General features: G+C 38.1%; 1 protein-coding gene across 3 annotated transcripts; it reads left to right on the plus strand.

The window, feature by feature from the left end:
- Nucleotides 1-397: 397 nt before the first annotated feature.
- PSAT1 (phosphoserine aminotransferase 1) lies at nucleotides 398-16,281 on the plus strand. 3 transcript variants are annotated; one of them, XM_015653012.2, is made up of 9 exons: nucleotides 398-504; nucleotides 2,702-2,762; nucleotides 3,602-3,671; nucleotides 4,774-4,979; nucleotides 6,429-6,601; nucleotides 7,626-7,795; nucleotides 11,448-11,576; nucleotides 13,885-14,022; nucleotides 14,643-16,281. In XM_015653012.2, the coding sequence occupies exons 1-9, from the start codon at nucleotides 445-447 to the stop codon at nucleotides 14,746-14,748; spliced, it is 1,113 nt and encodes a 370-aa protein (XP_015508498.1). In that variant the 5' UTR covers nucleotides 398-444; the 3' UTR covers nucleotides 14,749-16,281. The 3 variants fall into 3 exon arrangements, with proteins under 3 accessions (XP_015508498.1, XP_015508499.1, XP_015508501.1); XM_015653013.2 differs by lacking the exon at nucleotides 398-504 and adding an exon at nucleotides 982-1,023; XM_015653015.3 differs by lacking the exons at nucleotides 398-504; nucleotides 2,702-2,762 and adding an exon at nucleotides 2,898-3,211.
- Nucleotides 16,282-19,857: the final 3,576 nt, after the last annotated feature.

Genomic DNA, 19,857 nt, shown 5'->3' on the forward strand with positions numbered 1-19,857 from the left:
CGCCCGGCCACCCCCCTCACACCGCCCGGCCCTCTCCTCACACCGCCCGGCCCTCCCCTCACACCGCCCGGCCACCCCCCTCACACCGCCCGGCCCTCCCCTCACACCGCCCGGCCACCCCCCTCACACCGCCCGGCCCTCCCCTCACACCGCCCGGCCACCCCCCTCACACCGCCCGGCCCTCCCCTCACACCGCCCGGCCACCCCCCTCACACCGCCCGGCCACCCCCCTCACACCGCCCGGCCGCCCCGCTAACGCCGCCAGGCCCTCCCCTCATGCCTCCCTCCCCTCACACCGCCCGGCCCTCCCCTCACCGCCTCCCCGCGGCCGCGCTGCCAATGGGCGCCCGGGACAGGGGTGGAAGGTGCCGGGCCCCGGCGGCCGCGGGTTTATAGCGGAGGGGTTGACGGTGTGGCCGCAGCAGAAGTGGCAGCATCGCAGCGATGGAGGGCGGACGGCAGGTTGCGAACTTCGGCGCCGGGCCGGCGAAGCTGCCGCGCTCCGTGAGTAGGGGCCGGGCTGGGGCACGGCGAGCCTGGGTGTCCTCGTCCCCCCGGCTCCCTGCGGGATTCCGGCTGCAAAGCGAAGGCTGGGGAAACTAGTAAATAGTAATTACAGAAGTTTACCCGCACAGCGCCGAAACGTCGTGTCTTCTCCTCCAACGAACTGCAACAATAAGCTCGGATTTTTGGTAGCGAGCTCGAGTGTAGTTCTCGGAATACTCTATAGGGGTTTTTTTGTTTATTTACTTTTTTTTTTTTTTTTTTTTTTTTTTTTTCCCTGCTGGATGATAGGGCACCAGCACCTATATCATTAGTTTTGGGATGGGAAGTAGGACCTAAGCGCACACTCTGTGGAGTGTGAGATTCGTCAGTTGATAAATAGCATGGTAATTCCCTGAGACGCCTTTTTATAAGAAGTTATAGTGAGTGAATGTGGTGTACACTCAACCTTCTGGAAAGTTGCATCAGCAGCTATGGATTATCCAGTTACATATGGAGAGGGGTGGTTTCTGTCGAACTGTACGTATCTGACTTTCATTTTAAGGGTTATCTGATGTGGAATTTTTTTTGTTGTTCTTTTCTTCGTTCCCTTCATAGTATTCTTCGTTATTTTATGTGTTACTTCTTTAAAAAAATTCTTTAGATGAACAGATTTGTTGTGGAGCAACTTTCTTTTTTTTTTTTTATTTGTTTGGGTTTCTTTCCCCTTCTCTCTTTTCTCGAGGAAATGTCCTTTGTGGATAAGGTTGCAAAGAAACTTGTTGCAAAGAAATTTCTTGTTCTGTGTCGGGCTCCAGATTCCAAAAGGGGCTCTCACAGGCACTGCCACACTATCCAGCTCTCTGACAGAGATGGCTTAAAACTGGATTTAAGATTTGAGGAGTGCAGGTGGGCACAGCTGAGCTCGCTATTATTAATCTGTTTACCCTCTTGAAAATGCAGTGCTCTTGTGTGGACTGCTGTATCACCTCGATGGTTTGTTTCTCTTGATTGTGGGCTGATCTGCCCATAAAGTATTCAGACTCGGTGAGGCAAGAAGATGGAGCAATTCATAGATTATAATGGGTGTCGTAGATGTCTGTTGTGAGGCACGTGCAGATTTTCTGATGAAAAATGTTACTAACAGGATTGGATTTTATCAAGCAGTTTAGCAAACATTACTCTAAACAGTCTGTGTCTTCTCCCATACTGTTTTTGCCTCCTTCTCTGGCATGGATAAGTTCGCTTATAAAATGTGGTGGTTAAAACTTCACAAATCTTAGTTGACCTTTTGGTAGGCAGCTGTTACAGTTGACAGGCCATGCAGACACCCTGTCAGCAAGGCAGATTTCTTGTTCCTGAAATTGCCCAGAGAGTGCAGTTTCTTGTCAGATCCTAGGGTTCATGCACACAGCATTTATTTGGTGGCTGTTGTACTGGGGCTCCCTCTTCTCCTGCTTCTTCAGGAACAGCCAAGAGTGTTCTGGCTCTCAGATAAGAATTTGCCAAAATCAGAAGCTGCAGATCCAGTGGTTAGAATCTAATGCTACTTCGTTGATATTCAAGAGCTAGGGGAGAAGGCAAAAAAAAATGGATGTCTGAAGCACTGCTTGGCTAGGATTTTAGTGATGTTTTTTTTGGTTGTCTCAAAATTTTGCTTATTTCTTAACTCTCAATAAGATAAAGACTCATCTTCCAAAAGTGTGGGAATTAATTTTGTGGAACCAGTCATTGTCATGTTTGCTCAGTTTAAGGTATGCAATTACCCAAGCCTATCTTTCTTGTTATGATTTCTTCAATACTTCGGCTGTCCTATTTGTACAAGTCAAGTGAAAGGACGCAGAATGAAATGGTGGGATTGGGTATTTAGAATGCTTGCTTAGAAAGAGTATGTATGCAAACATTAGATGTTCTGTAAGGGTTTAGAGTTCCATCCAATGCCTAGAAGTTGTTCAGAAATCTGGAAATGTAGCATTTGAAATAACTTAAACTTCTTGTGGAAACTATGGTTTCCACAACAAGCATATGATATAAGTTTGCTATTTTATGGAAAGCCTTCAATTTCTAGGTATAACAAAATTGTATTAGTGACTATACTTCTGTTAATCTCACTTGACAAATGTCAATTGGGGCAGCTGGCATAGGCATGATGCATCAGAGACTCCAGTTAGTGGAAAGTTCCCTTAATTTATTTCTGGATTTTTTTTTCTATTGATAGGTATTATTAGAAGCACAGAAAGAATTGGTGGACTACAAAGGACTTGGTATAAGTGTTCTTGGTAAGACTTAAAAAAAATATCTACATTTTTCTTGATTTTGATGTTTAACTGAATTTTTTAATAGGACTTTCTGATCTTGGTATTTTAGCTCCATTTCTCATACCTGTGTGTCTGTATAGATACCATACAGATGTATAGCATCCTTCCTAGTAGGAAGGCAGTGCTCTCCTGTGATAAGGAGGAAGTGTCTTCTGTGCCATATGGGTAGCTGCCTGGCTTTTCAGCCCCAGTTGCGCAAAAGATTTATGCACCAAGACAGTGAGCATTTTATTAGCCTATGAAACTGATTAGTTGCTAAAAGTAGAACGTGCAGCTGTCTCCTCACAATTCAGATTAATGTTTAAATTGTACACTTACACATGGAAGACAGCCTAGGATTTAAAAGGAATTACTGTGTAATTGTCCTTAATGTTTAATTAGCTTTGCTGTGTGAAGAAGCCTTGCTAAAGGTAAGAGAACAAAACAAACTCCTTTGCTTTATTATATACTTCTTACAGCATAAGCAGCAGAGAAGGTTCTTAGCATGAGGAAAAATGAAACCTTTCTAAAGACTATTTTTTTGCCCTCAAATATGGTTGTTCCTAGTTGTAAAAAGGTTATATGCGTGCCAGATGTCAATGAACAGTATTTGCCTGTATCTGGACAAGACTGCAGGTATAATTCTTCTGTGGGTATTTAGGAGTATTTCTGTACTTAAAGAGGAGTAGGAACTGGGAACCACAGCCTTCAGGCATTTTGGGTCTGTAGTGTAAAAGGTTTAGAGCTTAACACAATTTTAAAATCAAATTAATGTATTACCACCTTGTTTCATGTTCTTTCTTGTCTCTTTTCCACTGAAGAAATGAGCCATCGGTCCTCAGATTTCACAAAAATTTTAAATACAACTGAAAACCTCATGCGTGAATTGCTGTAAGTGAATTGCTTTCTGCTTATTTTTATGTTATGTGTGTGCTAGTTGCATCAGTAATGTCTAATGTGGAGATCTTTCCCTGAAAGCACCTCTTTGATGGTGTTTTTCATGCATGAATACTGTGTATCCTAGAGTAATAACCTTGGGGAGGACACTGATCTTCTGTTTGATTCTTATATTTTTGAATGTGACAAAGGATTCTTATTGGGTTAAAATTGGTGTTTTTTATATATCTAGCTGAGTTTGTTTTGAAATTTTGATTTTTGTCACACCTTCATAGAATTCATGAAGGACCTACAAGAAATAAGTGCAAACAATAAAAATAAGTTCTCTAGTGGTATAAATGTGATCTGCATGTTGTCCATAAGTCCTATTTTATTAACAAAAGCTCTGTGGATCAGTGTTAGAATCACTGATCAAGAGACCTTTTCCTATTTGTAGAATGACATATTTTAAAAATTTTGAAATAAATATATAACGGATTAGAATTACTCTTCTTATAGTAGTTAATAATATTGGTCATTTAACAAAAACACTTGACCCTCAGTTACAGCCAGAATCACTGACGAAGGGATTTTAATGAATAATTTGGATATGTAATTTTTGTGATTGCATGAGCAGCTCTTTATTGCACGTTCTCTGCATTTATGCTTTACTGTGCTGTTGCACTTTCACACTGAAGGGTCTCAAAGCTGAGGGCTACTGTAAGCACTTCTGTGTGATGTTCTTAGCCTGACAGAAAAGTCATGAGGCTAGCAATAGATAAAATTAAAAGCCAAGATTAATTGTGAGGAATATCTCTCAAGTTTGTGTGTAGAGCTACTTAGGAATGAGTTGGTTTAATGCAGTCCCAGGCTTGGGGACAGAAAGCTTTTTCCAGCAATTTTTTATCACTAAAATTCATAGCATTTACTCTTAAATATTTAAGTTGTTTCTCAAGACCAGTGCTGAGGTGAGGCAGTGGGACTTGATCTAAACTCTAGGCAAAGAGTCTTCTAAAATGACTGTGTTCTTTCTCAGTCACGGTTAAATGCATAATATCAAGTTGTATGCATCCTATGTCATCTGGGAATAACATAAATGGTTATTTCTTTTATGCAGAAATATACCAGACAACTACAAAGTTATTTTCCTTCAAGGCGGTGGATCTGCTCAGTTCAGCGCAGTCCCTCTTAACCTTATTGGTTTAAAGGAGGGAAGACAGGCAGATTATGTGGTTACTGGAGGCTGGTCAGCAAAAGCAGCTAAAGAAGCAGAGAAGTATGCCAAAGTAAATATTGTTCATCCCAAATTAGGAGCCTATACAAGTAAGTTGATGATTGCATCTATCCATGTGAATGCTTAGCATTTTGACTTGCTCTAAAAGTGGACTCAATGTAGTTATTGGGCTGTTGAATGTTAACTAGAGTTGACTGCCCAGCACTCAAAAGAATGTCTGCTGCATCTCTCCTTGTCCAGCACTGGGAGATTTATTAAATGGCTTAACAGTTTCCACCAGAAAAAAAAGGTGAAATGGGGCTGAGCACATGCCAGAAAACAAGTGGCAAGAAACAAATGTCTAAGTAGGAAAAGTGGTCTGGGCTCTCTCTGTTCTTTTAATATTTAACTGAGTTCTTAAGCTATTCACAGGGATATTGTGAGGTATTTCAATTTCATGTACACTTGGTAATGGGATTGCTGTAAAAGTCAGAAGCAGGTCTGAGATTTTAACCTTGTTTACCCAGGATAGGAGAGACCTGAAATCTGTTACCTCCTTTTAAATTTCCTAAATTCTGTTCTTTCCCGCCACAGTGTCAGTGAATATGCATAGATAATCTTGGAGCAGGAATACATGAGATGTAGTTTCTATTCCTGCTCGTCTTTCTCACTTTTCTTTCCTCTGGTCCAAATTGCAACACTTGAACTAAAAAGAGTGTCAGCAAGAAAGACAAATAATATCCCCACATAAGTTAGTGTATTAAGTGGTGATTAAGGCACTAACTTGGAAAGTAAGTTTATATTCATTCTGTGAGGCACAGGAAGGAATTGAACCTAGGACTTTCCAGTCTTGGGGAGTGTAATTCAGCATTCTGTAGCTGTAGATAAGAGGAGAGGCAGTAAATAAAGCTGGAAGCAATAGCACCATCTCCCACCCCTCCCTTCACCTCCCATTAGGTCCCAGAGGAGAAAAGAAAGGAAGAGCAACTATTTGTTCTATGCCAAATCTGTTCTGTGCTGTCAGGACATGCCTGTATATTACCTGTTGACAGAGGAAATCTTAGTTTTGTAAATCAGTTGCAAAGCTTAAAATGGGAGAAAGGTAGGTAACCTTGTGTTTGTTCAGCTTGGGCAAGACTTAAAAGCTTCTGAGATTGCACAGAAAGAGAGCTTTAGAGAACTTTTCCAGTGAGAATTTGGATGTACCAGTGGTTCCAAAGGCAGCAAGAAGATTCTTGGGCTCAGTGTTTGAATTCTTCTGAAATGCTGTTTTGAACCCCTTAGGGCAGTAGTTTGTAGTCTGGAATTGCAAACTGGATGAAAATAATTTGAAGAATAAGGGGTGAAAAACAAAGGTTTTGCAAACTTAATGATGGCTCACCAGAGAACTTTGGGAATGCATGGGTGTATTGGCTTTGCAGGTACATTATCTTCCTGGTAACAGCATGATTAATAGTCTATATGGCAAAATTGTTTTTGGTTTACACTTAAGTTTCTTCAGGTAAAACTACATGCCAGGAAGTCTCCAGTGACCTCTGTGTTTATTTTTTGTTTCTTAGGCATTCCTGACCCAAGCACTTGGAATCTTAATCCAGATGCATCGTATGTGTATTATTGTGCTAATGAAACTGTCCATGGTGTGGAGTTTGACTTTGTACCTGATGTCAAAGGAGCAGTCTTGGTTTGTGATATGTCGTCAAACTTCCTGTCCAAACCTGTGGATGTTTCCAAGGTAAATAATTGGACACAGTGACTACACATAAAATATTTTCAAAATTTAATATAGTGAAGTACTTTGAAATGTCTGGATGGCTAGAGATGCTGAGCAGTGAATTATTAATTGTTTTGTTAATTGAGTATCTGATGATGGATAGAAGTGTTGAAATTTCAGGTTTGAGATTTCAATGTGTATTTGTTTTCCTTTTTCTCATAAAAACATACTTAACTAATTATGTTGAAATAGTTCATGGAAATAGCTGCCCAAGATTATTTAGCTACTGTGTGATTTTCACTGACGAAGAAAATGCCTGCTAAATTAAAATAACTGCTAAAATAAGTATCTTCTAAATCATATTTATTCTGTAGATAGTGTATAGCTAGAGCAGGGTACTGTGAATCAGTTTTTTAATCCTGCCTCTTACATGAAAAATCTGTAACCTCTTTTACACTCCTAAAGTTTCCTCTGCCTCATGATTATGATGTCTGTTTCATAGATAGTACAGAGGCAGAACATAGACAGTTGCTATGTTTGTAAAGTATACTGTGAGTAGAAGTGTTTCTGACTAGTGAAAAAGCATGTTTGACCTTTCTTACCTGTATGTAGCAAAAAGGAGTAGTTATTTATGCATTCAACTTCGCTTTTCCTGATCTGCCTCTTTGAACAGGTGTATTTTATGATGATTGTTCTGAAATACCAGATGGGTTGAAAATACTGTGAACTGTGTAGGAATTTGTTTTTAGTAAATTTGTTTGGAGTAGTGTGAAATTGCAACAGGCTGCCTTGAGAATTGTTTGCAGCTATTAAATAAACATTTAGGAAACTGTTGTGAAATTCGTTATGATTATCTTCCTCAGCTGAGTAGCCGTAAGTGTACTTTGAAATCAGAACTTCTGCTAACTCTTCTTTTAACCTACAGCTTGCTAATTTTCAACACATTCTCTGTTCTGTTCAGCTGACTAGTATGCCTGGGCTATTACTCAGTAATAAGATCCTCAAGTGAATGCATGTACCAAGATTTTTCTTCTTCCTTTTAAAGTTTGGTGTGATTTTCGCTGGTGCTCAGAAGAACGTTGGCTGTGCTGGAGTTACTGTTGTAATAGTACGTGAGGACTTGCTGGGATTTGCACTGAAGGAATGCCCTATTGTACTGGATTACAAAACACAGGCAGCAAATAGTTCATTGTATAACACTCCACCATGCTACAGGTAACTCACCCTGCTATGTGATATCCCTTACTCAGAAGGCTGTCGCAGTGCCATCTGCCGGTCTTGTCTAGAAAAGCTTCCAAAGTTGCGTATTTGCCCTCAAGCCGCTGCTACGTTGGAGTGTTTCACGTGATTCCTGTGAAAACATGCGAAGTGTCCAGCCCTGTGACTAGCAGGCTTTGCGTTGCCTAGTGCGACTTAGCCATAGAGGATGTAGCCTTTTTCAAACTAAATATTATATGTCATACCTCCATTGTAGAAGTTGCAGGATGCAGTTCTGGTTTACATGAGCACAACTCTAGTCAATTCATGGTGATGTTTCTCTCATTGCAAGGAAGTAATTTGGCACTAAGACTTGCTTCTTGATCACTAAATACAGTTTGATTTAATTTCTTCCTGACATTGTTCTCAGCATTTGAACCTCCAGATCCCCACTGACTTTCTTTACTGGAAAATGGTAAAATATTCTTGTGATTAAAGTTTTAAATAATATAAGATATTGCAAGAATATGTATTCTTCTAATCTTTAAAAATATTTCTTGTTCTTTGTACATCTTTCACTACTGTTGGTTTTGAAATGAAACTGTTGTATTTTTTTAAAAGGCATTTTAGTAGTTGCTTTGCTTTGCTTTTTTAGTGGTTGCTCTACTCTTGTAAAGTTTTGCATAATTCTTAGACTGCCATCTCAATGTTTGGTTTGGCATCCAAAGACAAAATTGATATATCTAGCAATCAAAATCATAAAATTGCCATGTACCTGATGGTTTCATTACGTAAGCAGCAGATCGGACTTCAGCTTTTTTTAAAAAAATTGCTGTCTTGTAGCTTCTGATAACTAGTGAAATGATTCTTTGCTAAAAGAATGTTTAGGTGTTGAGCCAGTAGTATCTACCCATTCTTAACCTGAAGAATTTTTTTGTCAGTGTCCTCTGAAATTATTATTTAAAAAAAAGATCTTCAATCTGGATATAGTTTTTCTCCAGAAGCTTTTAAAATTACTTTGGAAATAAAGATTTCCTTTTCATTCAGATAATTTGATAATGCAGTTTTATACTGATGTTTAGTCTCAGCTCTTATAGCTTCTATGTTCTAGAATTGGAAAGTTAGGTTGCCTAATGATCTCTGAGGCATATTAAATGTACTGTATGGGCCTAAAGTTCAATGATTCCTTTATATAAACTCTATAACTTAATTCCATCATTACAATTAGTATAATTTCAAATTTTACTGAATTTAAGTGTCTCTGAATTTGCTGATTGTCACAAGCTGCCTATTGCAATGCTATAGGAGCAGCTATTTTTATCAACAGAACAGTGAATCTTGTGAACATTTGTTTATGCCAGATTTTACAGTACAGAACTTCCCCCAAATTGTGTGCATACTGTACAGTATGTAGTGCTGTAATTATGTATTCTTACTGGCAGCCTGTCTACCCTGTTGGCTGGGCACACCCGGTGAGAATTAGCTACATACAATGTTTCCAGATTTTTGTCTGATCAATGTAGCTTTGTAACATAGGCAGTATGTTTGTCTTTCTTTTCCAGTGCTCGATGAAACCTCTATTTCATGATCAATTATTTGCCTGACTGCCAAGTCACACATACTGTTTTTGGACACTGTATACTTGAATATGCCAGGTTTTAAATCCAGCCATTCATGTTTTCCAAGTACACAGCTATTTCCATTTGAAAAACTGAAGTTCTACTTAATCTCAGTACTTGGACAGTGTTGTTCCTCTGATTTGAAATGCAAAACAAATCGAATTCTGCAGCCTTATTTTAGCCATTGCAAAGAACTTCTGAAAAGAAAGTGGTGCTTTAGCTGTTACTCAGTATCTGACAGTAGCCTTAACAGAGTAGTGGGTGGTTAAGAGAACTGAAAATAAAGTTGAACTAACAGTCTTTCTCCTTTTTCATCACTGTCTTGCCAGATTAAACTTCATGCTGCAGACTCACATTGGAGTACACTCCAGAATCCAAAATGTAACAGACTGAAATGTTGGCAGGATGCACATCTGTTTGGCTTGGCCTTAACTGCCTGTTCCAGTTTAAGGAACTGGCAAAGCTTCTCAGTTCTCTTTTTCTCTGCTCTTTTCCTTGCACTTGTTAATGGCTTGCTGGCAAACAGGCAGGAAATATTAACTGAATTTGCAAAAGCTACTTCAGCAAGATGTTAAATTAAATTAAGGTGATGCTAATGGCTTTAACCTCATGGCACTACATAGTTGACTCTTTGACCCTAATCTGTTTAGCTAAATTTAACAATGAATGTGCTATAAAAATCTCATTTGCAAGCTCTGAAATGCATTTCGCACTTAAAATTGTTCCAGAAACATTATTTTAATTGACGTAAAAGAAGGATGAAAGGTTTCAGCTGTCTGGGTTTTTGTGAATGACTCTAAGGCTGACTTCTAAGATTTCACTTTTCCAAAAAGTTTTGCTCAAGGAAGTGAGGGCAGAGGTGAATGTAGCCCTGTATATTTGCTAAGGGCATAACTTAGTACTTCACTTAAATTCTTTACACTGGAGTAGTTGATAGTGTGTTGTCATAAATGTGACAAGATTATGCTCTCAGAGCTGTAAGGTACTTGCTATAAATGGCAGTCTGTAACCTTGGTTATTCTGCAGCCTTTCTGAAGTGTTCAAGGATTTGGTACTGGCATCCCTTTAGAAATAAAAAGCAGCAAAATTTAAAACAGCCTCCTGCTAGATATGTGTTAGGGAAACTTGCAGGGTAATGTTCTTTGAGCACTCCCTTGGAATCAATAATGAAGGTATTCATAAGAATGAACTTGTTGGATATAGGCCATAAAAACTTGTGAGCAGGTTTTTATGTAAATTGTTGTAGTCGTGGGAAATGTCTGAACTTGAACAAGCTGAGTTTTGTAGCAAAAGCACAAAGGCAAAAGGCCTCAAGGATTTTTTTATGTTGCACTTAGTAACTAGCACTGAAATTCTTGGTCTCAAGCCATGTGATGCCCGTAGGCTTCCAGATCTCTGCTAAGGACTTGACTGGTAACAAATAATTAAGTGTGATACATCATAATTTGTTTTTCCAAACTTCGCTGTTCATGTGGGCAAAAGGTGTTTGTAGGCAGAAATAGGATTAGAGTTCTTATTTTTAACATTTGTGAAAATATGGTTAAATTTCTGGCATGATAATGTATATGTACATGTATTTGAAATTTACTCCTGTATTTTTGCTAGAACAGCCGCACAGGGCAAATGCTATTAACTTTTTTGCTAAATCTGTCTCCTTCTAGGCAGTTGTGTAGTCCCTCTAGGACCTGACAGGCAGTTATGTAGGCAACGAGTTGGCAGTGTGTGCAGCATTTCTGGGGATATCTTTGGGAACCCTGCAGGGCTGCAGGAAGCCTGCAGGACATGTCCTTCTGTCGTACAAAGGATTAAGCTGGGTCAAACAGATAATGTGTGGCATTTGAATTTCAGGATATTTCATCTGTGTCCAGAAAACATTGTCTGTTTGGAGTTGTTGTGACTTGTAAAATAGTCTAAGTTTTGATTTGTTAATCTTATGTGCCCTTAAATCAAACATGGCATTTTGTTGCTGAAGAATTTTATGAACTATTAGACAAGACTTAGGTTTTTCCTGTTTGAATAATTTCACTGAAAAATGTTATTTCCTTTTGCAGTATTTATATCATGGGATTGGTACTGGAATGGATAAAGAATAATGGTGGAGCTGCAGCTATGGATAAACTTAGTTTAATCAAGTCACGGATGATTTATGATATTATAGACAAATCTAATGGATTTTATGCGTAAGTTGCAATGCTTTTCTCCTTTGTTCAATATTTGCTACATAACCAAACATTCATAACTTTTGAGAGTTTAACTGTATTTTTGAAGTCACCTTTTTTGAGGACTTCTAGGATACTATTTGTGCAAACCATTCACTTGGTAACTGTCCAAGGTTAAGTATCATTCCAGTAGAAAGTTATTTCAGCTTACCTTGTGTGGATCAGTAGTGAACCCTACAAAAAACATATTCTAAAATTAATGAAATGGGGGCATGGGAGAAGAATATACAAAAAAATAGATACTCAGATTCTGGTTTGTATGTGTACTGAATCTCTTGGGGAAATACAGGTCAAAACAGAGAAAAATTGCCTGTAAGAAATTGTAGAGACACCTTTGCATTCTATTTTCCCTACCACCTTTTTCTCTGTCAAGCAGAGCATTTTATTAGCTAGTTATGCTAAGTTCTGTAACACGTCCTGAAATAAAATATAAAGATCAGACCTCAAAATGGAATACATTTCCTGTATGTACTTCATGCACAGTTTATTTTCTTCAGTTATTTTTGCTGCCTTTTCAAAGCAGATTTAACACTCTTGACTTCTACATAGAGTTGCAAGGTATTTTTGAGCTCACAGGACCTATGCATAGCTAAAACCTGATACTGTAATAGTTACAATATTTGCCAGGTTCAGACTACTAATTGACCATAAAACAAAATACTTTCCTTCACCTTCAGTGTAAAAGCAACAGTGCAGGGACCTAATTTATCTTCAAGTCAAGTTAAGATAGAGCAAATTAAATTTCGGTTTTAAATTAAAGCTGTCTGAAATCATAATTGGTAGGGATAAAGTTTCATCATAATATTTAATACATTCTTCTTATCCATTTAGTTAATGAGAACAGCTTTGCCTTTAGTATCATCAAGATCAGGATTGTGATCCTACTCCAGGGAAATCCTGGGGGTTTTTCATAAACGTCAGAAAGCAAATGAAGCCTTGAAAAAAACATTTTGTGACAAACAGAAATCTATATCTGGCAAGTTGGTCTGTAAGGCAGTGAGTGGGAAATGCAATGCAGATTGGATGGTAAATAGTCAGTTGGGAAAGCAGAACAAGCTTCACTAACTGAACTGTATGCAGCTTTCTAAGCAATACACAGTTAAGACTGTGAATTTTTTAATTGTATCTATAACTAAAAGGAAGACTTAATTTGAAGCTGCCTTCCCAGCTGTAACGTAGCACTTAATCTGTGGCATGCTTCCCTGAGTAAGCCATGTGACAAGCCATATAGCAAATGGAGCCTTTCTTCCATGAAGTGCTCTGTGCCATTTGTAGTTTGTTTTTCAATGCCTGTGCACTGAGTGCACTACTAGCATTAGTAGCAGCTGGATATTCTAAAAACTAAAGCATGGCTGCAGTAATTCAGAGTAATATGGGAGTGCTTAGAAGCATAGGTCTTTTTGAACATTATTTTCCTGGTTGGACCTGAAGTAGAAGATTTGCACAGGCAGGTTTTATGGATCTTTTTTATTTTTCATCATGGAGACATCTGGACAAAAGAACAATAGAAGAATTAAAAGGAATGGTACTCAATTCTTTTCCAAATAGTGTAATAATAGGTATGAAATTAACATGCAGTTTATGAAAACTCATTTATATTGAATGCCTGCAAGAATCTACATCACAGCCTTAGAAAAAAATAAATCTGAAGGCTTCATATCTTCATTATAACTAGAAACACTAAAAAAAAGAGTACCTCTTCTCTACTTCATGATTCCAAGTAATGCTCATTTAGAAGATGGTCTGAAATCACTGACAGAAGTTTCTAATGTCTATGAAAATTTATTTATGCTGCATTCTTATACTTCCTTTAGTTCTTTTTAGCTGAGTGTAATTCTGGTAGCACTTTTGACTAGTTGAGAAGTGTCAGTCTTTGAAGAGGAAGAGAAGAAACTGTTTTAGACTTAGTCAAAATTCCTCACCTATCCTAAGTAACTACTTTATTTATTTTTCTTTTTTCTTTTTTTCTTTTTTTTTTTCTTTTTTTTCCTTTAATTTCGTCTGTATACAAGCCTCATGTTCGTTTCTCTGGCACAATTTTGAGTATGTCCAGAAGGGTTAATAAGCCCTCCACTTTACCACTTCCATTATTATACTTGATTAAAAAAGGAAGGTTGCTATCTTTCACAAAAAGTAATGACAATTTCAGTTATGAAGGATTGACTTTGGTTCTAAAGAGGTGTGATTATTTACTTGCTCAAACTGCAAATAGCTGAAATATAAATAAAGCACAAAGTGGATTAAGTATTACATTCTGCAACCTTTTTAGATGTCCAGTGGAGAGAAAGAACCGAAGCAGAATGAATGTACCTTTCCGCATTGGCAGTGTCAAGGGCGATGAAGCCCTGGAAAAGAAATTTCTTGAGAAGGCTGTGGAACTTAACATGATATCTCTGAAAGGACATCGGTAAGTATTAGTCAAGTGAAATCTCTGTCCTGTGCAGGATAAACTATTACTGCAGTGGTACATCAGGCATTGTGCATTGACTTACCAGCCTTTCTTACGCATAAGCTGTTCCACATACTGGTTTGGCAACACTTGAGAATAGCAGTCTACAGATTGTAATCAGAGATTGCTGGTGGCTCAGCAATCTGCTTAGGTGAAGTGGTGGGCTTCACAGAGCTTTATCCTTAATTCTGCTTTCTCCTGCAAATCTATCTCTTTGCAGATGCCAAAGAAGATATCTTTTGAGGTCAGATTGTATCAGTGTGTAAAGTCTCTCAGGTCGCTTGTCTACCTGGTTTCAAGAGTTCTTTCCCATGTTCAGTAGTGTTTGTGGGATTAGTTTTTTTGATGTCATTGGGCTACAGCTTTGGAGCTGTAAATAACTAATAAATACTAAGCTTCTCTAGATTGCAAGCCTGCCTTGAAGAATTAAATATTGCTTTTCATACACATAGATGTAAATTTTTATCATTTTGGAGTAGGAATAGATTTAACTATCTCTGACTGCTACTAATGTCTTTTTTAGAACATACAAAACTTTCCTGTTTTTTTTTTTCCCCCCTCTCCTATTTTCAATTCAGGTCTGTGGGAGGAATCCGTGCCTCTTTATATAACGCGGTGACTGTAGAAGATGTTCAGAAGCTTGCAACATTCATGAGAAGCTTCATGCAGATGCATCAGTCATAAATGCCCATGGGTTAGAGCCATGCTGCACATCCATGAAATTAACGCTAAAGGGTTTTAGCATTACTGTGGTACTGTACAGCTGTAGCGCACAAGTTTTATTTTCTTTTAGTTCCTGTAGTAATTTTAATTAACTGAATGGGACAGAGACCCAGTCTTGCAATGATGTGGCAACTTCGGCTTTGCTGAAGGTGAGGATCCCCAGACTGATCATGATTGATAGGAAAATTTGAAAATGTGTGGTTAAAACATGAATAACATTGTAAGGTGCTATGGATCTGAGTCTGTTTCTCACTTCTATTTACAAGTGACTTCAACAATGCCTCCTTTTTAGTAAGCATAATTTGTCATAAGCTCTCTGTAGTGCTTTACAAATACTCTGTGGGTGCATAATGAAGGTAAACTAGCACAGTCTCCAGGGACATCTAGTTGGTTTATGGGGTATCTTCCAGCAGTCTACCACCAGTAGTATTGAGAAGTTAACATCAGCATTCCTAACTTGAGGATCTGGCCTTCAGACTACTGCTCCAATGCTAGAAGTACTATCATAACCGTTGCAAGTAATTGTGAATAAAGTCTGCAGGACTGGGCTTTTCTTCCTATCAACATTTATTACTTTAAAGCTAAGATTAATAAGTCTGACTAAATCAATTTCTAAGATGTTTTTTATTTCCCTATGCATTTTGTATATTAAACTCCTAGTTTATTAATGTTATATTCTTATTTTGGAGCATGCATATTTGCTGCTGCAAGAAATCTGCTTTTCATTTCTTAATGTTGTGCCAGACTGGATTGCTGTATTACACTCAATTGGCCTGTGACTTTCTCTGCACTGACTTTGAGCCCAAAGTGCAGCAGACTTCTTTGTCTGGTGTTCTTAAGTGGTTTCCATGTCTGCCTGCCCCAGTATTTGTTCTACCTTTTCATTCTTTCAGTTCTGCAGCCTTTTATATGTGGAACTTTGTCCAACTGGAGTAAATAATAATCTCTGCCTTTTCATGATGCTACAGTGTACTTTTGGTCCCACCTTCTCACTTGCTCCTTCTAGCTTATTGCAGACTTTGATACTCTGGGCTAGAGAGATCACTCATTATGCAAAGATTTTCAGAAGATCTCCTGAAAGGACCCTTGAGTTACTTTTTTTTCTCAGCTTGTGACTTTACTGCAAATGCCCATATACTGACCTTAATCTCCTATTTTAACTCGTGTAGAAACTATCTGCTACTGTCAGAGTGCTTAGCATTACTACAGCTGGTTTCAGACTAAACTCTTTGGCACACAATGGGGATTTATTTTTATTTTTAATTTTTGTGTAATGTCAGTATAGTGGTAACAATTTATTAATGATAATGATGTACTATCCCTTTGTTGATAGAACCTCAGAGCAAGCAGTGGAATGTTCTAGGGTTAAGTAACATTCCTATCTGAAAAGTCATCATTTTAAGACTGCTGTTTGGAGATTTTTGTCAACTTAGTGTAACTCAAAGTAAGTAAATTATGCAAAAAAATAAAATTTAATCATGTCATGTAACGTGCCATTGTGTCTGAAACTTATTGATTTTGTCACTTTCAGGATGAAAATCAAGACTAATGTGTGTTAGAATTTTAGATTCTGGTGTACTCCTTTTCCCTAAAAAGCAAGCTTCCCTCATGGATGTTTTATTTCTTTCCAAGAAGAGTCTTTCCAATAGAAGCCATGGAAACAAAACTACTATTATGAATGCTTAAAGAACCCTTTTTGCCATGCCAATTATGAATATCTGATTTGGATTCCATATTAAGCTTTTTAACTCTTTAAATTTATTTTTCTGAGTTTTGTGTACTTGCTTTCAGCTGTAGCTCTGGCTTATCTCTTTAGAAAAAATAGCCAACCTTTCTATTTTATAATAGACTTGCATTTTCTTAGCAAGCATGCTTTTTTGTGTGTTTACAAAAACCCTTGCACTGATTTGTGCAGCTGATTCATGAGTTAAACAAGGAACCTCTTGCTGATTCTGAATTGTGCCTAGTATCTTGTCAATTTTTTTAACGCAGTAAGGCGTTAAAATTATGTTGAATTAAAATACAGAGTGACAACTGCATTAAGCAGACAGTGGTTGACTGAATATCAAGTGAGGGGCATACAGGAATAAATACTGGGAACACAGAAGCATGTCCTGAATGAATTACTTACTTGAGGTTTCTTTCAGACTAATCCATGAAGCAATTCTAGCCTTCCAAGCTGTTTGTCTGTATTTGGGTTTTGAGCCCTCGTGGATAGCGAAATCCTGATTCCCCCATATCAGACTGGTAGAAGGAATTTTAGGACCTGTTGCTGGGACTCCTGGTCTTTTTTTCTCATCTGCACTTATAAGCTGGGTCAATAATTTCAGTGTTTGGCAGCAGGGCTCTTTTGGTATGATATGAATACTCCAGAGACATTGAAAGGTGTTAAAATACTGGTTTCACCTGAAAGAGAGGGAATTATTTCTTTTCACTTCTTTCAGTCTTTCAGTTCTTTTTCTAGTGAATCATCTCCCAGTTCTTGTGTTTGATTTCACAAAAGCACATTCTAGCATTCTCCTCTGTAGTATAGAAGTCTCTGGCCAGTGTCTCTCCCAGACCTAGCCTAAAAAGAGAAAGCTGGTGGGAAAGCTGCATGCTCTCACTGCTTTTGCTGTGTGCAGTGAGGGATGCTTTAATCCAGGTGCCACCTGTCCTTCAGGGAGGTACCAGATCCCAGAAATTCCTCTAAGTTGTCTATGATAAGAACTTCCTATGGTAACTCCATCTTCTGTAAGCCAAGCAAGAATTAAATAAGAATTGAAAGTCTGGATTGCCACATCCTTATTTAACTAGTAATTCTAGTGGAGAGAAATTATTCATACAGGCAGCAGTGTGGGGAGTCCTGCTCTTGTGTCAGCTGATGCTCTATATTTTCATATGTTTCCTTGTTTCTGTTCAAATTAATCCTATTTTTTTCTTTTCAACTCTTAACTGGCTCAATATTTTTTGATATATCCAGGAATGCTTGGATGTAAAAAGCTTGAGCCTATTCCTGACATTCAAGTAAGTGTTTGGAATGAAGCAGGAATAAAAGACATCATGTACTGATGTATTAGTAGTTGCAAAGTTATGCTGAAGGTTTTACTAGGTCTGGCACTATATTGATGTATGCTTAATTTTCACCATATTTCATTCTCTGGGTAGAAAATAAAATGAGGATGAACCTTTTTGTACTTAATAATGATATACCAAATTAAAAAGTAAAATGTTGCAAGTTTTTCCATTAAATCAGTCTATTTAATTGGAAAGACGATTCCCCACTCCAGTCAGCAACTGGACTTTTGATAACTCAAAACCAGAATTCATGAAAATCTGTGATAAATGCCACCCTTTTAGGCTAAAGAAACAAAGAAGTTTCAATTACCAATGGATTACTGAATGTTTTAAGGAGCGTGATCAAAGAAAGGCAAGGATAGATTTACTTTTTGGTAAGTAGATAAAGAATAAATACTTTTCTTTGATGTAAGAAACCCTAAAGCTGTACAGTTTCTGAAATCCGAGAAATTTGGAATTCTATCTCCTACCTTTACACTATGCAAAAAAGGCAAAAATTGTATATTTTGGTAAATGGATTAATTTAAAAAGTGATGTAAAGAAAGCATGTGAGAAAGTGGAAATTCGTTGAACTATTGTATTATTTTAATATATATATTATTATAAGAGAAATTGCCATTAAACTGCTCAGAATTTTTACTATAATGAACCAATCTGGGTATGATTCTATGTTGTAGTTCCATGATGTAATCTGAAGAGATTTGAGAGATGTATTGCTAAAACTAGGGATGGTAGTAACAAACTCTTTACTGTAAAACTTAGTAAATATTCTTGCATAGTGTAAGTAGTAGTCTTTGGAATTAAAACAACTGTATGGAAGTTTCAAATTCTGGTGCTAGGTTTTGAAGCTTGGAAAACCAGACTTAAAGAATTATAAAAGCTGGAAAAACATCTGGGCTGGTAGTGACCTGTCAGTACGGAGTCACACTGGCTTACGGCTTTTCTTTCCAGGGCAGCCCCAGTCATGCTGCTCTTGGGCACATTTTTATTGTGAAGAACACCTCTGGCCTTAGCGTTAGACATGTTAGTGCCTGATCACTCTGTTAATGTTAATCACTGTGTTGTGATTGTGCTTTGCCTGATGTCACAGTACTGAGTTGTATTGTCAGGTCTAGTCTCTCAGTACTGAAATAAAAGGTTTTGTCTGTGGAGGTATTTTACTAAGCCACCCAAATGGTATCTCTTCCAGTTTGGTACCTCATGGAAGCTTGTCTTCAGTTTCCTAAATCTGTCTGGTGATGTGAAGTAGTTTGGTGCAAGACTGGTCATTGCTGTGGTGCTGTGAGGCATCCTCAGGTGTGGCAGGAGAAAGCTCTGGTCTCAGTGTCTATCACCCTATGTGCTCTGTGATTTCTGAATGAAGCATTGGATCAAGTTAGTGGTGAGGTATGGGCAAGGTAAATCTGAGTGACAGCTGGTGAATAGGAGAGTATATTGCAAGGTCTAGAGTTAGTTTGTGTAAATTTAAAGGAGAGGAATAGAAACAGAAGAAAAACATTAAGAATATGGTAAAATATTAAGTTGTTATTTTGTCACCTATTGGTGTACCAGTTAGAAACACTTTGAAGAGGTGGCCCTCTACCTTGCTTCCCTACCCTCTTTATTTCCTCTTTATTTCCAGGAGGAATACTGCTTATTTTGTGGTTCTATCACTGCTATCACCATAAGGGCTGTAGCAAAAACCTGGCTAGGTTGGGAAGCAATGCAGAACTGACGTATGTCAGTTAAATGTCAGGATTGAGCTACACTCTCACTTCCCCTGCACACCCACACAATGTACCCGCAATGTATAATTTACTTGATCCGTATTGTAGCGATAACTGCAGATGAAAAAAATTCTCTATTCAATTACTTCTTTACATCTCTGTTACAATCTGTTACAATAGAAGCAGTCCCATTGTGTTCCAGATGCCCACCAGCAGTAGTTTTAATTACATCGTTCCTCTGAAATCAGATTGCTTGTTTGACAGCACTAGTCAGAATCTTTAACTAGCAGTAGAGTGTACATTTCAG

The sequence above is a fragment of the Parus major genome, chromosome Z (assembly GCF_001522545.3).
Source record: "Parus major isolate Abel chromosome Z, Parus_major1.1, whole genome shotgun sequence".
Lineage (NCBI taxonomy): Eukaryota > Metazoa > Chordata > Aves > Passeriformes > Paridae > Parus > Parus major.

Bases quoted from the DNA above. Each gene is read 5' to 3' on its own strand.
- PSAT1 (XM_015653012.2), top strand. From the start codon at position 445: ATGGAGGGCGGACGGCAGGTTGCGAACTTCGGCGCCGGGCCGGCGAAG. The intron at 505-2,701 runs GTGAGTAGGGGC...TTCTATTGATAG, and splicing joins CGGCGAAGCTGCCGCGCTCC to GTATTATTAGAAGCACAGAA. The intron at 2,763-3,601 runs GTAAGACTTAAA...TTTCCACTGAAG, and splicing joins ACTTGGTATAAGTGTTCTTG to AAATGAGCCATCGGTCCTCA.